This window comes from Betta splendens, chromosome 2, assembly GCF_900634795.4.
Source record: "Betta splendens chromosome 2, fBetSpl5.4, whole genome shotgun sequence".
Lineage (NCBI taxonomy): Eukaryota > Metazoa > Chordata > Actinopteri > Anabantiformes > Osphronemidae > Betta > Betta splendens.
The window spans coordinates 8,870,496-8,893,226 of NC_040882.2; the positions used below are offsets into that span (position 1 = coordinate 8,870,496).

At 48.7% G+C, this 22,731-nt stretch overlaps 1 protein-coding gene across 4 annotated transcripts in view; it reads left to right on the forward strand.

Moving 5' to 3' along the window:
• Window positions 1–22,731, forward strand: part of pard3ba (par-3 family cell polarity regulator beta a) — a 106,798-nt gene that overhangs the window by 52,517 nt on the left and 31,550 nt on the right. For all 4 annotated transcript variants that reach the window (XM_029129543.3, XM_029129549.3, XM_029129557.3 and 1 more), the window contains 4 exons: window positions 477–580; window positions 3,691–3,732; window positions 10,540–10,755; window positions 11,274–11,475. In XM_029129543.3, coding sequence (XP_028985376.1) covers window positions 477–580; window positions 3,691–3,732; window positions 10,540–10,755; window positions 11,274–11,475 — 564 coding nt within the window. The remainder of the gene's footprint in view (window positions 1–476; window positions 581–3,690; window positions 3,733–10,539; window positions 10,756–11,273; window positions 11,476–22,731) is intronic.

The window sequence follows — 22,731 nt, forward strand, 5'->3', positions numbered from 1 at the left end:
TCTTATCAAAAGGACCTCAGGTGGTTTTCTAATTTTTTTTTGTTCTTTTGAATTTTGGGAACCTTTTTCTTTTATAGTAAGTTGGCAAAAGAATTGTAGGTTGAGACTCTGCTTAAATGTTATCAATCCTGTTTTTGGCATTCTGTTTTTTTTAAGGTCATGAGGTTTAGGGAAGACAGTTGTTCTGGCAACAGTGTGAGCGAGTGTGTGTGAAAAGCGTGTGTGCATTTAGTATCTCGTGCTCTGAGTCATAATCTGGCACCACTTTCACTTGTTAGTCATACCATCTGGAGGAGAGGAAAAGCGAATGGTCCTTTGACTGTTTATGTTTGTTCATAGACTTCGTTTTTTTGTGACGCAGCCGGCAAGACGCAAAGACACTGTGCACAAATGGGAACGGTTTACCAGCGTAAACACTGATCCGGCGATCCATTTTTAGTAATTGTGCTTTTTTTTTTCCCTTTTTTTTTTCCCAGCGGGTTTCAGAAGCCGCCCCACAAAACGGAAGCTTTCTACAGCCAGATGATCAGCGACGAGGACAACGTGCCTCGCAACAGGGCCTCCAAGAGCATGGACCTGTGTGGGTACACACACACACACACACACACACACACACACACACACACACACACACACACACACACACACACACACACACACACAGAATCATCACCTAAATCAGTCTATGAAGGAACACACATGTTGTACAGCCAGACGTGTGTGTCTAGTCGTAGGCTAAGACTACCCCCCCCCCCAGTAACCACATGCCTCTTATCAGTACATTGCTGTGTTGTGATATGTAGCCGTCTCCTATTATCCATGTCCTGAGGGGATTTGACCTCCTGAACCCATAAACCCAGGGGCTCTACAATGGACTGGATGAAAGCCTCTAGTGTGTGTCTGTGTGTGTTTGTGTGCGGATGAAAGGTTCGAGGTTTCAAATCTCACGCCTGTGTGCGTGTTGCTGTGTGCACGCAAGGTGAGAGCAGCCTGCACCTCTTTGGGGAGGATCACTCCCCTTTTTGTCTGTCTTCACCTTATCTCTCTCTTAATTCCTCTTCCTATGCATTTCCTCCATATTCGTTGGCTTTTCTCGTTCCCCTCCAGCGCTCTCCTCCTCTGCCGTCCCCCGTCTCCCTCTCTTCCTTCCCCTACCTCTCTGATTTCCAATCCCGGTTCATTAGGTTCAGTGGATTGGCTTTCTTCCTGCGGCACACGCCTCTGCCACCCAAGCTGATTGGCTTTCATTAAGGACCAGGGTGGTCTGGACACACACAATGCCTGTGCGCTATCCCACTGAGGAACCACTCCAATAGCCACCTCTATCTGCCTCTCCTGTCTGGCTTCTATCTCCATCTCTGGCCGTCCTCCATTTCAATCAGTTTTTTCCTATTTTTCTGTGTTACCTCTGCGGTTCTATTCATCCCTTCCCCATCCGAAGAGCTCGGGGCTGAAACAAGGTAGTTAGTGGCGGGTGCTCCGCGCGCACAGACACACACAGGACCTCAGATGCTGACCCCCGTCTAGACAATTTGTATTTAAAGAGCCGAATGTTTTTTTTTGTTCCCCGGGAGAGTCGCTCCTTACGCTCACATGTATGCGAGCGGGTTTGGCTTTTATTAAACGCCACCTGACAGAAAGAGGTGAGCTCGCCGCGTTGACCTCGAATGCCTCAGCAAATAGTCTGTGGACTCGGAGCTCACACCTGCAGAGAGAGAGGGAAAAAACGGAGGCGGCGACGCTGCAGCTGCACCGAACTTTGAGTCTGTTTACCAACTGTAGCGTGAAGCAGAAAAGAATCATTTCTATAATGTATATCTGTTTCATGCAAGTCTGACAGTAAGTCCCCGCCAGTCGATTTAAAAAAAAAAATAAAAATAAGCAATAATGGAGACTAATGCATTTAACAGCCTAAAAAGCTGTGGTTCACTTTGGAAAATGGTCGTGTATGGATTGGTTTTAAGTTGCCAGAAGGTTTTAAGTGCATCGAAACATCATACTATACCTTTTAGAGACGTGTAGCCCAGACTCCACACTTTGTCATCTGGGATTTTTGTTGTGCAGTAACTCAGGTTGAATTTAGAAAACCTGACTTTTAGTTGTAGTTTCTGTAAGTTCTGCTCTGACCCTGCTGCAGATTTGTCAGAAATAGAACAGACGATGCAAGACGATATTCTGTGATTGTGATTATACATAAAGAAGCCTCCTCTTGGAGCAGCACCAGGTGGAAGAAGCCTCCAGCAGAACCAGGGTCAGGGTGGGCGTCCCCCTGCCTCGACCGGCTGGGGTGAGGGGATGGAGGAGAGAGAAAAGAACAGGAAATGAGCAGAGGGAGAGGAGCTCTTCATGTAAAGACGCAGGAAGCCACTTCTGACATCTCCAACCAGAGCCAATAGTAAACCGCCACAATGAGGCCGTTATCAGCAAATTGCGTTGGATTAACTGCATTCGGCAGCGCCGCTAATAAAAACCTAATACAGAGAGATAATTACTGAATGCAAAGGCATTGAATGGCAGCTGCAGAAAGAGGGGAAAAAGGCTTTTGTTTGAGAGGTCAGATCTGCTGGTGAAGCAGGGTCCATTAAAGTGAGTCCCACTAAACCCATGGAACTGGTTCACAGTCTCAGACGCCGGGTCTTATTTACTCACCTCATCTTTATCTCTTTGTCCTTAGACCTTCCTTTGTCCTTTGGCTCAGCTGCTCCTTCCCTCATGTCCACGTGCATTAAACGCTGCACCACAGTACTGTACCTCACTACGTCCTGTAGGTTTCCAGTAGCGGTCCACTGCATGGTGACTCACTGCAGGTTCAAGCCCCTCCACTGTGCCAGGAGGATACACACTTGGCTGCTGGCCATGCAGACTTTTATCTTTCCTCCACAGAAAAGGAAGCTTTTCTTTATCTGCCTGGGTCATGTGGCCTGGAATAGTTTTTTTTTTTCCTCCTCCCAAGTTTTGAAAGAATTTAAAATATATTTTATCTGACACATGCACGAGAAAGATATTTCTCATTTCTTTGTCTCGCTGGCTACAGATGTGTCTCTGCTGGATTTGTATGAAACGGGCTCTTTTTAATTTCAGGTTTATTCTTGTTGATTGTGTTGTTTTTTTCGCCGCCGTTTGCTCGACTCGTCCCGGCGCACGTCGTTGCTGCTGCGTTTCCCTCCCCACAGTGCGTCCCAACAATAATTCCCCCTCCGCCTCATTTTCTTCCTCTCTCCACCATCTGTCCGCCGGGAAAATTGACCTCATGAAAAATGAAAAGGATTATTTAAGAGAAATAGCGGCCTAATGAAAACCTATTATTGCGTCTGGTGATGCGCAGCCTGTGGCTGCTGCCGCAGGCCGACTGCAATCCTGTTCAGGCAGATTAGGCGGTGGTGGGTGGGGTTTTCAACTTGTTTTTGTCCTCCCTCCCGTTTATTATTTCCTCATTGTCTCACCTCTGTTTTCATTTTCTCCCACAGTCACAATCTCTGGCTTGTGGTTTTCTTATGTTTCTGCTGCTTTTTTCATTTCCTCTTTCAGCCTGTGTCATTTTGTCCCTCACTCGCAGGAAGTCATACCAGCACCAGTAAACACCAGTATAATTTTTATATTTTTGAAACTAAGCTGAGGAAGGTGCATGCAGTGTTCCTCTCAGTGTTTGTGAGACAGGAGTATTTATTGTGTGTGTTTCTCCCCTCGTAGTGGCTGATGAGAGCAACATGGGGCGTCTGGATGAGCACAGGGGTGAGTGCCTCATATAATTAAAACACACTTGCACCAACCTGCCATGTTTTGTATCATATCTTTCCTGCCTCCCCCCCCTCCTTCCCTCCACTCCCCGGCTGACAAAGTTGAGTTGTGAAGCACTTAGTGTCTGAGCTCTCGCTGCTTTATAGCCGCCCAGGTCAGCGGGCCCACAGCGCTCAATCCTCTCCCAGCTGACAGCAGCCATATTGCATTACAATGGCTTCCGCCTCGCTTATTCCTCCACGGTCGGCTTCGCCTCGTTTTATTTCCGATCGCACTGGTTAAAGGTAAAATATAAAGTCAGTTTTACCATTTTCTTCCGCTGACGGGCAAATGCTCCGCTGTGGTGCTGCATGCACAGCTCACTGTCAAGATTTGAGGCACTTTACGTTGCAGAGTGCAGTAACAACCCTGTCTGAAGCCCCTCTCAGACGTGTAATTGTTATGCAAATGTGACAGGAATTTAACGTGTCACTCCGGTAGACGCGTAAGCACCCGGGACATGTGCGCATTAAGGCAGTGATGGAAGCCTGACTCAGTCTGATCGGGTACAGTAGAGAAGGCATCGGATGAAGATGCAACCTGCACAGAGACCCATTAAATGTACATTTAGAGCCCAGTAATCAAGTTCCCACCATATTAGCGCTTATGCATGGGGAACAAAACAAGTGTAAGAAAGCATGAAACACAATGAAGGAGCTAATTTAAAGTCGATGGGGAGATTTGTTGATCATCAGAGCTGCTTTTCCTCATGTATAAACACAGTTCTCCTTGCGTTTGAGTGGAGTCGGACGTAAGTGCGCTCGGCTGGTTTTCCCGTGCTGGTCGTACAGCAGCGAGCCGAGCGGGACGCTGCCCTCAAACCCACCAGCGGCAGCGTCCCGCTCTGGAATGCGAATGGGCCGAGCGCTGACCTCAGATCCCCCACACTCAGCATTCCCACAAGTGTCTTCACCTCCCCCTCCCTCCCTCCCTCCCTCCCCCGCGGCCACTGTGATTTTCCTGGCATTCCTGATCAGAAGCCATAAGCATTATGATAAATAAAGCGATCAATTCCTCCGCTGCGGCACTGCCTGGGTATTTTTATTCATGCCCTCCCCCCGTTGACATCTTGGCTAATGTGTATTGACAGGGCTTCTGCGTGTTTCCCATTTTTGCTGACGCGGTGCATTTTCCCCGCTTCCTGCACCTCCCCACCCCTCCCTAAATGGCCTCAGTGTTTCTTTATGGGCTTTGACATATTTCATTAGGCGGATGGTCTTAAGAGGCCTGCCTGGCTTCTTTAATCTGGCTAAAACCCTTTTTTTCTCTGGCTAGAGCCGCTGCGAGGAGCTCTTCGCTCCTCTAACTCCTCTTTCCTCCTCTCGCTCCATCTTTCTCGCTGTCACTTATCCAAACGGTCCCAGTCTCTCCTCTCCTCCGCTGTGTCTCTCTCTCATCTCTCTTGATTCTCCTGTCTTTGGAGTTTCCATCTTCAATAGCGCTTTTAGATCTTTTTTTCTTCTTCTCCTTTTTCCACTTTCATCTTCGCTACCACTTTCCTGCCTCTTTTCCAATCGCCCCTCTCTTGATTATTCTCTTTCTCCTGCTCTCTGTCGCCAGGCTCATCCTCATGTTTACCATCCTCCCAATCCCAAGCTTCGTTTTTTTATTTCTTTCCGTTCCCTTCTCGTAAATGTGATCCTCCATTTAGGATCGCTTTTATTCCCTTTCTCTCAACAGGCTGATCCATCTCCTCGTCTGTCTGTCTGTCTGTCTGTCTGTCTGTCTGTCTGTCTGTCTGTCTGTCTGTCTGTCTGTCTGTCTGTCTGTCTGTCTGTCTGTCTGTCTGTCTGTCTGTCTGTCTGTCTGTCTTCAGTCCTCTTTTTCTCCCTCCCTCCCTCCTCTGCAGCTGTATCTGTTCCAGCCTTATGCGATTATGGTGAACATGCTCCAGTCTCAGTTCCATCTACCGAGTCAGACCCTACCCAGCATCCTCTCCACCCTGTGTGTGTGTGTGTGTGTGTGTGTGTGTGTACTGTATATACACACAGCCCACAGGCAGCCAAAGGAGTAATGGACAGATATCCCCTCATTCATCCCTACATTTCTCCCCTTTGCAGTGTAACATCTCCTCTAACAGCAGGCTGCCCTCTTACAACACACCTGGGAGCTCATCCAGCCCTTCCAAAATACACACACGTACACACACTCTGCAGGATTATACTGCGATCCTCAGCCTCGCTCACATCCACTTACATGTGCGCTTGCTTGTGATATCGTTTGTTTTTGCGCCAGTTTCTCTTTGTATTAGGCTTTCTTCCCCCCCCTGCAGTCGTTTTGTACATTTCTTGCCATCTGTGGCTTTTGTGAGTGCGCAGAGCTGCCTGGCTAACAGCTAACCCTGCAGCACGGCCACCGGTGCCAGCTCTCTGAGCACCCATTAGTCCCTGTTGTCTCTGCTCGGCACAATGCGACTTTAAACCCGTCCGGCGTCCTTCCAGCTCGAAGCCTCTGCTTTCCTTTTGTCACGGTGACGTAGGACTCGCTGTTGCTTCCTCTTTCTTGCGCTCTGTCTCCCTCGCGCTCCTTTACTCTCCCCCGTCTCCCTCCTCTAAGTATGCTCACGCAGGGTTGTTGATTTAAGTTGATAGTCGGCACGCTGCACCAATTTGAAGTGAGCATGTTCACGGCATATGGATAAAATAATAACTGAATGATTGTTGAACTGTAGTTTTTGGATCAGGTTGTGGCTCAGATTAACTAGGATGCATGGACCTGTTAGCACAATGCAGATCTAGCAATATAACTATAAACATGCAACGTTAATAGTATGCAGGGGTCTTTGTGCCATTGTTAAGAGTCTTGCAAGTATGTACCTGACTTTCTTCCATCACGAGCACTTTTAACCGCTGCCCGTTCACAAATGGCACACGTCCCACTCGCCAACGCCCGCTCCAGCCGTCATCCATACTCCGCCACCCCCGCCGCGAGGCTGCAATCCAGCAGAGGTAAGCAGCAATTATGGAATGGCCTTTTAAGTCCCCTCCGGTTATTAAAGCCATTCATCTAGTCGGAGGATAAATACATAGAGCCCATATGTCCCCCGTTCCCCCATACATCTGAACAGCTGAAGACAATTAACTGCCAGAGCGGTGCGTCCACCCGGCTTCAGCCTCCGCCTCTGATCTATGGGAGTGCGTTGAGTTAGCGATGGAGGGACGTTTATTGACTGGACAGGTCCCTAATTGGAATGGACGTTAGATTTTTTTTTCCACAACATGGATTGAATTTTGTTTTGCTGGCTTCACAGCTGTTTGGGATTCACTTCAGAGTCCAGTTTAAAAAAATAGGTCGTGGTCCAGCACCTGAAAAATGATGGGGTGTCTATGACGCTTGTCTTGTCATTCTCATGTTTAAGGCCCTATATTTAATCCATTTAATTAAAGATGGAGCCATGTAAGCTAGTATCCTGTTCGTCTTGTATTTATTGCTATTGTTGTACCTGATTATTTTAGGCTCCTGTAATTTGCTTTATTATCACACTATAATACAGGAAGAAGCCATTTCATGGCTTCAAGCACTGTATTTGATGCTTCTGCTGGATTAAATTCAACAACCTCTAAAAAAATATTTGACCCTGAGGTCAGACTTTCTTTTACAGGTGTGTGAGCGTATGTGTCATACGTTTTTATTGCAGAGTGCAGGTCAGGGCCTGTTTTACTACAGTCAAGAACAGCGCTTCCCGGATTTACTGGCTGGTGCTGAGATTGAATAGGTGATGGAATAGCGTGTGTGTGTGTGTGTGTGTGTGTGTGTGTGTGTGTGTGTGTGTGTGTGTGTGTGTGTGTGTGTGTGTGTGTGTGTGTGTGTGTGTGTGTGTGTGTGTGTGTGTGTGTGTGTATTATGGTGTGCTCATGCATTTGTCCATGGTCAGAAGCAACCAGACCTTCTATCTTGTCGCCTAAAGTGTCTTATTGGTAACTTTCACACTCACAAACCGGTTCCCACCCACGGTTGTTTTGATGGAGGCACTTTGTTGTACCCGTGGCAACCTTGCAGCCAGTCTGTGGCGGAGCCGCTGGCGAGTGAGTGTCGAGCCTGAGCTCCGACTCTGATTTCCAAGAGTGCAATTATAATTTTCTCGTTATTTACATAAAATATAGTTATTCTTCAGATGTCACAACATTAAAGCTGAGATTGAAATGTATCGAGACGTCTCAGCCGCTTATTAAAGTACAGAGCATCCTGCTGGAGTGGCGTTAGCCTTCGCGGGGCCTGTCAGCGCAGCAGGACCCCGAGGCTACGTTCCAGGCGAAGACTTCACTGCTGTCATCGCTCCAAACAGACACGACAGCAGTCAGCCTCCGCACAGGTAACCGTGTACAGTACTTTACATATCTCACCCAGATGTGTGAGCGCGAGGCATGTTTGCCGGTGGATGTACAGATGTTGTGTCGCGGTTCTGAGCAGGTGGGTGTGGAAACGCCTGTCACCTGTGCTGTAATGGCATTTTCTGTCTAATCTAACCTAATCAAAGCATCCTTCACTTAGTTAAGGATCCAGTACATGGTCCATTCAAACCTTTGAGTGTCGCCCTTCCAGCGACTGTACTTCTAAACCCCTGCACACATGACAGAACGCTCCCCGCAGCGCAGCTCGTTAACGGCGTGAGGCGAGGGAGCCAAAAACGTGACGACGTCACCTGACCCTGGACGGAGGAGGGCCACAGCTGTGAAGGGCAGCGCCCGCCATCACCGGTGCCTGTTTGGCCGCTAGCTTGTTTGTCGGATATGTGCACCAGCTTGAAGCGGCGGCAATCAGGCGGACGTGATGCGAACGGAACCGCGAGAGCATCTGCTGGCACGGCGGGCAGCGATATGTGATAAACGCCGATTTCACCCTCCATTGGATCGCGCTGGCGATGATGGCCACCTCTCCGCTGCTCATCCGTCCTATTAAACCCTCATTATTCATTTACCTCCAGCCTCAGCCGCCTGACATGCATGGAATGAGAGCACTCAGCCCCCCCCACACACACAAAAGTGAACCGCGGTGCTGTTTCTCCTCCGGTTTCGTCTGAAGCTTTCAAGGACACACGGCAGTATCTCACACGAGCAGTATCATGACTTAATATATATATATTTTTATACTTGGGACAAAATTCTGAAGTTTTATAGTAAACACACACGTGCCCACGTACACAGTTTCTGCGTATGGTGCAGCAGCGCGCTGGCGAGGAGCTTAATTCTATCAGGCTGTGAGCTGGACAGCCGTAATTACATTTGTGACACAAATCCTGCCTCTCAAATTGAGCGTTTCATTCCTGAGCGCTCCCCCCTCTCTATTTATAACCCCTTATTCCCCATAAATCCCACTTCCTCTCAGAAAGTCAATTTAGGACTTGAAAGGCAGAAACGCTCTGCTTACTTTTACCCCCCCCCCCCCCCCCATTCCTCCTTTGACTCCATCACAGCTTCAGTTTCACTTGTCCTTTTCCCCCACTCTGCTTCTGCACTTTGAAGCCATTGACAAGACTGAAGAAACAGTTCTAGGCAACGAGTGTCGCGATGCGAGAAAGTAGAATACAGCAAAGTTTCAAAGTGTCTGAGTGCGATGGACAACTCTGGGACGGGCCGGTTGCTCCTGTTGTTTTTCCAATTTCCTTACACACAACTGTGTATCCTGCAATCCTCAATCCCCCCTTCCTGACCCCCCCCCTCGCCCTTCGTTACCCTGCTGAATCAGCCGTGGCCTTGATCGCTCTGCCGCTCCTCCGTCTTCCCCCTTCTCCCTCCCACTGGTTGGAGGCCGTACCTGAGAACAGTATGACGGCAGTTCATTTATTCCCCCTCTCTTCTGTCTATGCGTGAGCCTGGCAGTTCCCATAGTGCCGCTCCTTAGCCGTCCCTGTACCACTTTTTCCCATTCATCGTCTCTTCCCCTGCTTCTTTATGTTACTCCTATAGGCCTCTGACTTTTATGACAAGATTTATTTTCACGCTCTCTCCTTTGCCTCCGGTTCTAACCCTCACTGTATTTTATTTTTTACCTTAATATTTGTCATATGCAAAATTTATATAACCTTTTTCTTTTTTCCTGCAGTTGCAGTTACCTGATTTCTTCACTTAATTAAAAAAATCAGAATGTGGTCTGACTCCGTCTTTGTTCCCTCTTGTGACAAAAAAATTGTTTACAATTACAAAATAAAAATACAAAATAAATCCTGCTTCAATCTTTAAACCCACCATTTTAACATGTACTTTCAGAACTTAGCTGTTTGCAGTATTTTTTATTTCTACGTATAAAAACATTAGATAAAGGCATTTCATTAAATTTTAGCTCCAGTCAAGACAAGAAAAATGTTGTAAACAAGAAACACGATTAATATAAATGTTACTGTTAGGCGTTAGTTTTACGAAGGCATTCTTCTTCAGGAATGAGCAGTTAATCTTTGGACAAGATATGGAAAAACAAGGAAACTGAGTATTTCATAAATGAGAAGCCAACATCAGCCACTCATGGAGGACCTGACACCAGTTGTTGTTGTCTCATTTGGCACCATTCATAATCAGGATAATGGGAAAAGTCTCTCACAGATCTGTTTTTGTTCTTCCAGAGTGATCTCATGTTCTGCTGTTTGAGTTTTTACAGTCTGGCTTTCTGGATCCAGTGCTCCTTCATTAACTCGCCTTGCTTATGCTTATGCTTATCTAAACTCTGTATTTTCCCTCCCATCTTCCCTTTGTTACCCTCTGCTCACCGTCCGCCCACCGCCCTCACTCACAGGTCCTCCCATGCTCTCGTATCTCCTCTTTCTCCCAGAGCCTTCGCCTGGCGGAGCGCTGGGCCCCACCCTGGGCCTCTGGAAGTCCAGCTCCCTGGAGAGCCTCCAGACGGCCGTGTCTGAGGCTAAGAGGAGCCACGTCCAGGAGCAGGTCCCCTTCCACCGCCCGCGAACGCACATGGTGCGGGGCCGCGGCTGCAACCAGAGCTTCCGCAACGCCATCGACCGGTCCTACGACGGCCCTTCTGAGGATGGTGAGAACTGAAGTGCTGCTGCCGTTGGCATCACACACAATGCTTTAATGAAGCCCCCTCATTATTGTTCGACTGTCACTGTTGCTATAAAATCGGATTCTTCCTTTGACAACGAAAGCTTTTTAAATTGGACACTAAACTGTCAATGCCCCCCCCCCCCCCCCCCCCCCCCCACACACACACACACACACACCCCCACCCCCCCCACACACACACACACACCCCAGGCTTTATGACACTCTGGCACACCAGTGGAGCCAGAGGCCTGCCAAGGGACAGCGCTTAGTCTAAGTACCTTAATGAAATGCTACATGATTTTATCCACTCAGCATTTTAGCAAGAGCAACTTTATATCTTACAGCAGCATTTTTTTTTATGCGCTACCTTGTGGCGTGCTGAGGGGAAATGACATCCTCCATGTAATATGTAATTACAGTGAGCTCGTCGCTAATATCGCCTAATGATATTGGGACATTTGCCCGTAAATCCCATGTCTTTCCTCATTTTGCCGTCTTCAGATGACGACGTGTCGGAGCAGAGCTCCGGGTGCGAGACACCCGTCAGCAGCTCCTCCCGCCAGGACCTGACCGCCGACGACGGGAAGAAGAAGAAAAAAAACGCCCTGAAGAAGAAAGAGAAGAAGAGCAAAGGGAAGAAGAAAAGCGAGTCGGTGGAGGATCTGGAGAAGAAAGGCAAAAAGAAAGGATTTGCACTCTTAAGGTAAGGGGTCTGAGTGTCATTTAATAATAAATAAAGACGGCCATGTTGGAGCTGAAAAGGTCAGCGGCTTAACAGGATGAATGTGAGGTGGAGACGTGGAGTTAATGAGGCATGTGCTTAATCACTACTCCAACACTTCAAGGTCTTACTCAGGAGCATCAACAACGGGTGATTTTTGTATTTATTACTGTCTTATTGAGGCGCGGATTCTTCAGGCTGAGTTTTGGTCACGGCTTAAAGCAGTGAGGAAAATAATATATCCTATGCATCCCAGCGGAATTGAGGTTTTTATGTAGCAATCGATGGAAAACAGCAGCACCCTGTCCTACTTTCACCGGTTAAGTTTCAACAAATTACCCACAGAGCACTGCAGGATTATGGGATATTCGATTATTGGATATGAACACAACCTCCCCTGTAATGGAGGGTATCCATTATCTCTCAATCCATGCGAAGTCCCGCCAACACACAGAACCAGCCCAAAGCGCTCGTCGGGTCTTTATCAAGGTGTCGACATCGTGATTGTGCTAGTCCAATCCTCCAACAGGAATCCTTATCTATTGGCAGTGACACGGTGTGGTCAGTGTATCACTGCACTTCCAACACTTGAGATTCAATTAGGCTGTGGCGGGAGATAGCGCTGGGCCGAGCGGCGGCCTAGATGGCAGATAAGAATCCAATCGGGCACAGTGTCAAGGGCGGTAATGGAGGAGATGTTCTCACGGCGGGGCCCGGTGGCGGAGGCACGGCAAGGGCGAGATGAAGGACGCGCTGCACATATAGGAACACGTGTCGGGTCGGATTCTAGTTAAACATGAACCCTGTTAACCGAGCATTTAATTTGCCTAAAAATAAAAAAAAATGCAGTCACCTCTGTCTGCTGGCAGCGTAAACGGCTCCATTTATGACACATACAAAGCATTCACTGCAACAGAGGCAGGCAAATATGTAAATGCTGACACTGCTAGCTATGTGACAGATTGTGTTTATATGAATCCTGGAAGGAAGTGTCTGCATCCATACTCCACGGGCAAGCAGCGTTTCTGTTCTCATGCCGTATATGTCGGAGCTGGGAGAAGGGAAGCGCTTATTGATGGAACGCTGTAATGAAGCCAATGCAAACGACCTGGACCAAATGAACTGAACTGATCCAGAGCAGATGATGATCAACAGGAGCGAGGCTCCACGTGACCTCGGGGCTTTGTCGTCAGCGCACGTGTGCTTCATTCCTCTGACGGTGAGACAATCTGCCGTTCACAGTGCAGGTGACGAGGGGCAGTAAAGGCCGGGAGGCTGAAATGGAAGGGAAAACTTGAACAAGATCAAATCCGGAGAACTTGATGCTTTGAGTTGGACCCCATTCTTTATCTCACTCATGCTCACAGCCTTTCTATTATTTCATTGCAAACCCAGCTGCTGCCTCAACGCTGAGCCTCTTTCTACCTCAACAATAAAACCGAGCATTGTAACAAGCTTCCTGATTGTTAAACCCCCCCCCCCCCCCCCCCCCCCCCCCGCCTTTATCTGGCCAACTTGATCGTTATTGAACTTGAAATATGACTTAATTAGCCGGAGTATTGCGCGGTGCAATCTAATTACAGCTCTCAAATGTTATTTTACTCCAATGGCAGCATTAGTAAAAGGGCAAATTATAAACATATGACCTCAATTTACCTCTGCGATGGAAGTGTGCGCTGCAGCTGTGAGCGCGGCGCACGCTGGAAGCGGGCCCCGTCCTTTCAACAGCCGCAAATGTTTGGTTTAGATGCTCCACCGTTTGAACAAGCACTTGTTTGGGAGGAAACACACGTGCGTACAGTACAATCCGCTGCCTGTGAGGGGACTCTGACATCAGCGCCCACATCTCCCATGGAGATACATTGAAATTCATCCCATTGTTCCCCATTAATGCACCTGCACGGCCCATTTCTCCTTAAACTAAACTTAAGAGCTTGAACTGGATTAGCACGGTTTTCACTAAGCACACACAGATGACGTCTGCCATTAATGCGAGCGGCCTGGACTCAACACAGCGAAGCTGCAGCGCTAATCAGGTCGCTGTCGCCTGTCGTCACAGTTCGCGATCAGATCTGCCAGCGTTCTGCTGAGTGACGAGCGTCCGTCCAAAGAGGTGCTGCAACCTCCCGTTTAAAATGCTAATCCCGTCCCCTTTCGGCTGAGGCCGCGCTCTTCTCCCACTCGGTTCCTCTGGAGTGATCTGGCCTCAGACGTGACTTCTGTGTTTTTTTTTGGTCACCGGGCCCCTCGAAGCCCCCCCGTTCACGTCTCTCCTCTGCCTGATTGCTAAATAAGCCAAGACAAATGGCAGTGCCCTTCAGACCTTCCTCGGCGCAGCGAGGCTGCGCGTCTTGTCTGTATGCAGCAGGCAGCGGTGGGGTCTTTGCCTGGAACGTGGCCTGGGGGACGCTGACGCGCCGCAGAGAGGCCAGCAATGAAACTCTGCCTGCGCCGCCGCCGCCGCATCCACACGCTCGTGTAGAACAAAGAGATTAACCTGGTCAGAGGTTTCAGATGTCCTCATCAAACGGGCGTATCTGCATTTCTTTCCTTTTTGATTTGACGAAACCTTTGCCAAAAAGCCCAGGTTTCCATTCTCCCACATCAGAGGGAAGTTTTTAACTTTCTCAGCCTCGGGGACTTAATGGTGGCTTTAATTCTTGTGTGTACGGCTTATACTTGAGCTCGCGCTCCATCTTGTTTTTGTGTGCGGATTAGACATATTATGGTCTGATCCAACATGACTTAATCGGGAGGTCAGGGTTTGAAGAACATCGTTTGTGACTCACATCCTCCGTACGTGTCACGGAGACGGCGTCACCGCTCAGTAGCGAGGCTGTTTATATTTACGGCGCTTCTGCAGCTCAGACTCGCCGCGTCACCCGTCGCCGGGCCGCGTGTCGCCGCTCAGCTGCCCCGACAGCCCCGCCGGGTGCCGACACGTCCCGTCTGTCGCCCGCGTCCGCCCTGTCGCTCACTCACTCAACCAGGATCAATGTCGGGCTGTCGCCGGCGCCTCCGCCGATTCGAAAAGGCGCGAAAAGCCGGGCTTCGGAGCCGCTGTTTACAAATCCGCGCGCCGTAATATCCCCCCTCTCCCACTTCTCTGTTTGCGATGCTGCAGAAATCCGACAGCGACGCAAGCCAATTAGCACCGTCCGTTCCGCTTTTATCCTATCGCACAGCAACAGGATGTACGGGATTGAAAGGTAGTCGCCGTCAAGTTGTACTCCTCAGAACCAGCGTCGTGCTGTCAAGCCACACGAGCCCACGCCGCTTAACTCCGTACTCGCTCCCTATCTCTTTAACCTTCACGCTCTCCTCGACGTGGCTTGATTTGTCTTTATTCCTCTCCTCCTCTTCTTTTCTCCCCCCCTTCATTCATCCTTCCGTACTTGAGCGTTTCTTTCACAGCTCATCTCTCTCTGTCCTTGAAAGAGCTATCGATTTAGCCAGGCCACATTAGACAAAATGAGCTCCCACGTCCTGCTTGAATTCACACAAGATCGCGATTTTCTGCTATTAAGTGTGCTAATGCGAGCTCTGTGAGGTCCCCGAGACCTCCCGCCAATTAAACCGCGCGCGAGGCGTGTTTATTGGATTTTTGTCTTTGTGAAGTTTTCTGTCACTGGCGCCATTTTTTTTCATTTTTTCTGGCGCGCTCATCCGCAATCGCATTGTTCTTCTCGTTCTAAAGGAAGCACCGAAGTAAAACCTATCATCCCCAGTGTGCCGGAGCACTTTGTAATGAAAAGAAAAAGGCCGCGGCATTAATCCTCCCGTTGGTGCGGCGGAGATACTGGACCTGTTTCAGACTGTGGCTTTAAGCGTCAGAAGCCGAGGCGGGCGACGCACAGCTAGCGCTAGGCACGCCGAAATCCCTCTGACATGTTTGTGTGGGCGTCTCAGCGGTGACTCTAAGCCGTGATGCGGCTAAAGCGGAGGTGCATTACCTAATTCCGCCGTCGGTTAATGCACTGAAGGTGGATTTCTTTGATCCGACCATCTCATCTGGCATTTAAGGGCTGTTAGCGGCACCGATACAGAGCGAAGCGTATTAATGTTAGCCCGCTCATTTGTAAAATATGCATAAGGCCGCACACTTGGCACGCAGGACAAACCCATCTCTTGTGGATAAGCGTTCCAGCGCTGCCTCACTTCATCCCTATTCATCTCTCTAGCGTTTCATAAATAATGTATGCAAAAACCACAAATCACTTCCTTTGCAACACTTGACACGTATGAAACGCACCGCAGTGGCTTTCTTAAATGCGAGGGGCTTCGCCGCCTCATTCACATGCCCAGGATGTTGGACTTGGACTTACTGTATGTTAGCATCATGCAACTAGCTGCGGTGCGTTGCAGCAATTAGAGCCGGTTAATGTGTTCTTGAGGCCAACGTTTTCTCTTCACTCCCCAATATGTGCCACGATTGAGTGAGTCACTCTCCATGGAGCGAATGCAGCTGTAAATGACAGCGGTTCCTTTTTGCTTTTCATAATTCATATCTGTGCACAATTTGCTCCCCGCGAGTCGCCCGTCGCCCCAAATGTAGAACGCCGCCGAGTATTTCTAACCGCTGTCGACAATGAGCTCCCCCCTCGCAGAAGCTGCAGCCTCCTGTACTCGCTATTGAGGCCCTGTTCTAATTTACAACCTCGCTCCGCCGGCAAGCGGATGCGCGTGCTATCACCGCCAGCAGCCGCCAGAAAAACAAATTAACTGCTTTTTTTTTTTTTTTTTTCTCCCCTTCTATCCTCAATTCAGCACAGCGATGGCCGGCCCCCCTGAAATGGTGTGGGTTTATTGGTGCCGATGCGAGCTGTCAGTCAAATATCAGAAGGTACGGGGAATCGACGGCAGATATGATGAGGAAATCCTCATGCATATATATCAGCGGAAAAAGGGACCGTCACGAGCAGCCTCCCCAGCACCCCCCAACCCCCCCCCCCCCTTTGGCTCTCATGCCTCACCCCCTTGAAATTCTCCCTCTCCGCTCACGCGCTGGGCTTTTATGTGTCTTGCTTCTCATGCGGCTGCTACACCTGCCTCCGTTTTTCTAGTGCAACTACTGCCTCTCACTCACAGCATGGGGGGGATAAGGGGGGGGGGGGTTAGGGATGTCGCCTCCCCCCTGTGCAGTCTGACCGTGAAGAAGCTCCACCGGAGCAGCTGAAGATTTAATTACATTTATTTATAGGCTTCCAAGCAACTTGTTTACCTCTTCCTGAAGTTTGGAGGCCATGAAGTCTACCCTCCTAAATTACACACCTTCCTGTCTTTAGTCGGCCATATCACCATTTTTTATTTTGCTTAACGATCTGATACCGATTCCCATCCTCTGTAATGGACGCTAATCTCTCTGTTATTTAAATGGTGGAGATCTTATTTAGAATTGAGACTCTTCCTCTTCATTCCTGCTCCCGTCTGTGACTCATCCCGCTGAGGAACACGATACCCGTATTTGTATGGAGAATTATTGGCCATTAGGTAATTATCAAACGAGACAGCGAGCCGAGACTTCAATTTGTGTTGATCCATCAGTTCCTGTCGAGTTATGACATTTGAATTGACCCTGCGGGACGGGCGGCTTGAAGTGCAGACACATTCGTATGAGCCAGACGGCTCAGCGGCATTTCGCCGGCCGAGTGCCCGTCACTCAGCGGCCATTTAAAGGTATTCATGTGGCCACGGGAAACAGTCACAACCGGTTAGCATTCGATCTCATGTACTTGTGCTCACAGATACGCTCAAAGCACTGGGCGCCAGGAAGCGATTACACCTCCAATGGATGTTGCGTCTCATCGAGTCATTTTCATGCCATGAGTGATGGATGCACGTCCTCTGTCATTTAAAGTCGCCTAATGATATGCACATGTGAGAGAACACACACACACACACACACACACACACACACACACACACACACACACACACACACACACTACTGCATCTCTTCTGTCTTTCGTTACCCACTCATGTAACTCTCTCTAAACCACACACACACACAGCGCCACTTGTGCTTTCCACACTCAGAAGGTTAAGTGTTTCTGGTCTGAGGACGCATGGAAGGCCCTCGGAGCCAAGTCTCTAACCTTTCACTGTCTGCCACGGGCTCCCATTTGGAGCCACGCTGACCTGTGCTGGAGCTGGTAAAAGGCTAAGGGTTTCAAAAGAGCATTAAAAACTGTAGTTAGTCTAGCAGTATTTTATGGCAGGACTATATTGGAGCTATTTCCACCATAAGCGGAACCTTTGGGTTATAGTTACCCCTCACAAAAGGTTCCTGGTAGGAAGGAGCTTTCGATCAGGAAGTGTTATGATGAGACCTTTGGCTCAAAGCAACTTTCACTTTAGGGTACGTTCCCAGACTTTTTTTCCTGTGGAAATACATCTTATGGGGATTCAAGATCCTAAACTACCATCAATGAAATATAGCAGGTGTAAATTTGCTGCACCGATGCTGACTTCATACCTGTCGTCCACCGTGTGAGGTGTGGACCCCGGTGTCCTTTTTGAATATTAGCAACTTCCCTGACAGGAGTACAAAGAGGAAAGATGGGGCAAATTGCTGCAGGCAGTGGATTTTGTGTGGACTTGAATATGGAATTAAATATGCAATTAAATATGCAGCACATCAACATGCAAACAAGTGAAACCTCACATTTGGCCGATTAACTTCAGTCTCGCTGCCTGTGTGCCCGGCTCCATCTTTCTGTTCCCGGTCCCCGTTCTGCCCCCATTCCTTCCTTATTCCCTCTTGTCCTGACACCTCATTTCATGCTTTGTTTTCCCCTCTCCTCCCTCCATCTTTGCTCTGACTGATGTGTCTGTACCCGAGGGTCTGGCCAGGCGTTGATTAGGATCTGCTTCCGTATCTCCTTCCCGCCCCGTGGGACCAACCTGCTGCGCCGCCATCCCATCCTCTCTCCGCTGGGCGTTCACTGCCCCCATTTGACCCCCGTATATTTGCAGGAGGTTGTTAACTGCACACACCCACGGTTGCATGAGAATATTCTCCTGCACAAGACACACTTGAAGGAATTTGATATCAAAATGAGAACCAACTTCCTGTCTACATTATTAATGCGCTCTAAGTGAATCTGTTTTAACTACGATTAGCTTCGGGTGGATCTGTTCAGCTGCGCCTCCACTTCTCGCACTCTCTGCTCCTGTTTCTTTTTTTTCTCATCCAATCAGGGCTAATATCGGCGTTAATAGAAGCTGATTTGGGCCAAATTGCTGGTGTGCGGAGCATATGGGGAGGAAGTCAGATAAATAGATTTAATTATGCCCAGTGGGGAAAACTCTGGGCCTGATGGCTGTTTTTATTATCAAACCAAGGTGGGCGCTTGTGCAAGGAAGCCCAGGATTGGCCGACGGCGCCGCCAGTCAAAGCCAGTGTGCGGCGGCCCGGCGTGACCTTGCTGCTGGATGACGGCGCACTTGTGGCCCGATCTTCATTTCCACTAGGAAACCACGTCGGTTTTAAATAGCGCACGTTGTCTATTTTCTGCCGCGAATGTTATTCGGTCTATTTGGAGCCTGAAATACTTTCCGACGGGTCTCAGTGAGGAGCAGCGCCGTGGTGCCAAGAGCCGAGTGCAAGGAGGCACTGTTACATCACAGCTGTCTCTCTCTCTCTCTCTCTCTCTCTCTCTCTCTCTCTCTCTCTGTCTTTGCTGCAAACTCCACAGAGATATGCGCACTCCTCTCCAAATACATACAGAGCAATCTAATTACTGCGATAACATTTCTGCTTGGCTGATTAACTGTTCTCCCTGTGCCTCTGAACGCAGCGGTATTGCTTCTATATATTCCTAAGCTCCTTATTCCTCCCCATCCGAGCTGCACTTTCACGGGAGCTTTGGCTCATCCATCCATCTCTCTTCCTTTCTCTCCAACGTTTCCCCTCTCCTCCCCTCTTCTCTGTTCCTAGTGTTTCTTCATTCTCCAGGGTAGACGGGCTTTTTAGCTGTGTCTCATTTTTCCCCCTCACCTCTCTCTTTTCTCACTTGCTCATTCTTTTGCTCTCTGTTCACTCGGCTCCTTTTTGCCTCTCTGATTTACTCTCTTTCATTTTTGAAGGCAAATACAATAGCCAGTTTTCCCACCACCTCCGAGCTGTTTGCTGCCTTCGTCTCCCTTACAATATCAACCATGTTGCAAGAAATTTGTGTTCAGTGCAACAGTAACTTAGATATATTACGGCTGGCTACCTTTTTGTGCTTTTATCACGTCTATTCATAGGCGTCTGTGAGCCACACGTCGGAGGGTTGTGATGCTCTTACCAGTGCATGAATGCAGACAAGCAGCTCCAATGTGCTTGTCATGGTTCACACTTCACAAGGACACGTCGTCCCTTCCTGAGCTGGAATGTGTTGAGAATTTCAGAGTTTGCACAACACAGCCGCGTTGGTGACACTCGGAAGTTTAGTACGCGGTTAATTTGACAATCATTGTCAGGAAAAGAGCAGCAGGAAGATGCTGCTCTCCAAAGCTTCTCGCCGTTCCTGCTTAAAGTGTGCTGCTGAGGAGTGATATTGATTTTCGAATGGTAGCGCTTACTGTGTGCATCATGAGGCTGCCAGCCCAAAAGTCTGTCAAAGTCTGCAGCAGCCGCCCACCGGACCTGGCTGAGAGACAGAAGCCCCTTTAAACACATGCACTGGAATCCTGAACATGTTCAGGCATTAAACGCGTGAAGGGGGGGCTCAGCTTTGTTTCCAGCACGCTAGTCTGAGTGAGTGAGGTGTTACAGTGGTCATGGCGTAGCCTCATCCGCCATCTTGAAAAAGCTGTAAACACAGCATGATCAGGAATCAGACTGATTGCTACCTTCAAGTGAGAATGCAGCTCAAAGGGGTCGTCTCTGGTGAGAGTGAGAGTGCGACCATCATTTGTCGTTATCTATTTAGTTTTGTGATGTACTAGTTTCTAAATGCAGATTAAAGTTATGACATATTCCTTCCCCATCTCTTCTAGGTAGACAGGATGTAAACTAGCATTCTGTGCAGACACACACCCTTTGCTCCCTCCTCGTCGTGTGTGTGTGTGTGTGTGTGTGTGTGTGCGCTCCTCATCTCAAACTCTGCATGGCAAGGTGTTCACAACTTTCATCAAGTGTGTAAGCGTGCAAGCTCACACGTGCCAGTTAAATCATTGTCTCTCACGGATAACCTGACTTCCTCCATGCGCGCACACACACACACACACACACACACACACACACACACACTTAGTGTGCTCACGCTTCCACATTGCCAGGCAGCGTTCTCACATCCCTCGTTATGCCTGGTGATAAGCAACCACCCACTGACTCCCTGCTGCACCAGATAGGAAAGCTTATTAAGACTACACACCCTCAACTCGCACTGCAACGCTGCCAGAGCTGTTGTCACAGTTGCTGCAAACAAAGCAGCCCTAATGCTGAGAGCTGAATCCCGGAGATGATTCCCTGAAAGATTTACGCAGAAAAGGCCAAAATGACTCTTGTTTCGGCTGCGGAGAGGAGATATTTAGTTTCTTGGCCGTGCAAATCTGACGCATTTTTCGTTAAGACAATTATTCGTAATAGTTTGTAAAAGTTGGTCTAATAGAGGGTGCTGGTTTTGCTTTGTGTGGGTCCCTGCCTCCCTCCCTCCTCGGAGGGCTAATTGCACAGGTCAGGTGGGTGACATCACCACACTTTCTGGCTGTGATCTCCACAATAGTCACACAGAGCCTCATTAGAGCATGGCTATCTGAACGTATGCACGCCCACCCCTCCCCTCTCCCCTCTCCTCGGCAGTAATGAGAATGACAGTAGCTGTTGTAATTACAGTCAGTCTGCTTGCTTTGCAAGTGAGTTGCCTGTGCAACTGTCTGCGCGCTTTTGTCCCAAGCAGAATGTTGATTTAGTAAAGTGCAGTAGTTACCCCCAGAGGTTGAGCTTGTTTCTTCAGATGCTACTACAAACCTTTTCATAGTATTTGTCTTATTTCTGCGTGCTGAACCATGGGAACATTTTAAGGCTTTTCACCACTCATATACTCCATATAGAACCACAAAACATACTTGCAGGAGCCAGAATTTGCTACAGTGAATCCTCTCAGGGCCCGGGACCTGCCGAGGTGACGCCGGGCGACGGGGAGACCGGCGGGTTAATGATGACAGTGACACACTAATAACAGTTCCCAGTAGCTCTCGTGACAGTGGGGAGTGTATTAAGTGGGACACCAGAGCAGACTGACTCACCCGTACCCCCTGCTTCCCCCTAATGAGAGTGTGATGGAGTGGTTGTGTAGGTAGATAATGTTAAGTTAATGAGATGTCCTATTCCATGAGACACTTCCCTGAAGAGTTAGTGAGTGTGTTGCCTGCGCCGATATAAATTGCTGCTTGCGAGCAGCTAGTTTCCACAGTGTTTGCGTTATAAACTCATGGGATATTGTTGCGGCGGGTTTGCTCGCCCCTGCCTCTGCTTACAGTATAATTCTCCTCAGTTCTGTTTCTCATCGGGCAGCAGCGTCGCCCTCCACAGGAAATTAACCGTCCGCTCTCGGAGGGAGTGACAGGGCAGAAATTTAATAAACAAAACCGGGAACAATGAGCGAGCGATGAAAGAGGGGAAAAAAAGGAAAAAACGGCAGAAGAAGGGAAAGCGATGCAGACGCTTGACTGCAGCGTGAGAAGATGGGAGTTGTGGCGACGAAGAAGGGATAAGATAATAGGAGAGTGGGGGATAATAACCTCCCTCATGGCAGGTACATGTCTCTAATTGGGATCCCTACCCCCACTCGGTGTCTCCCCCCTTCTTTTGCCTTCCATCCTTTCTCAGACAATACAGTGGAAAAAGGAGGCTTTCCTAATTAATGCAGATATAATGATGGGTCCAACTGTGGACCTCTGCCCCCTTGGAATGTTGATTAAAGCCCTGTGTGTGTGGGGCTGGGTGTGAGTCTACCAGCCCAGCTCAGCCACATAAACCTGGGATTTTGGGATAATCATATATTTATGTGTAATATAATTCTATGTGTATTGATGCATACAAAGATGAATAGTGCTGATGTTCATTTTCCAATAATGCTGTGTTCTATATGGTTGCAGCTGAGTTAATTGGTAGTTTCCTTCTGGCTCCAGCATAATGTGGGAGTGCTTAAAAAATATGAATAGTTCAAAATAAAAAAAGCTGCGAAAAAGAAAAATAGATGCAGCAGCAGCACCCACACAGTGTCTGTGGCAAATGATCTCCGGGGC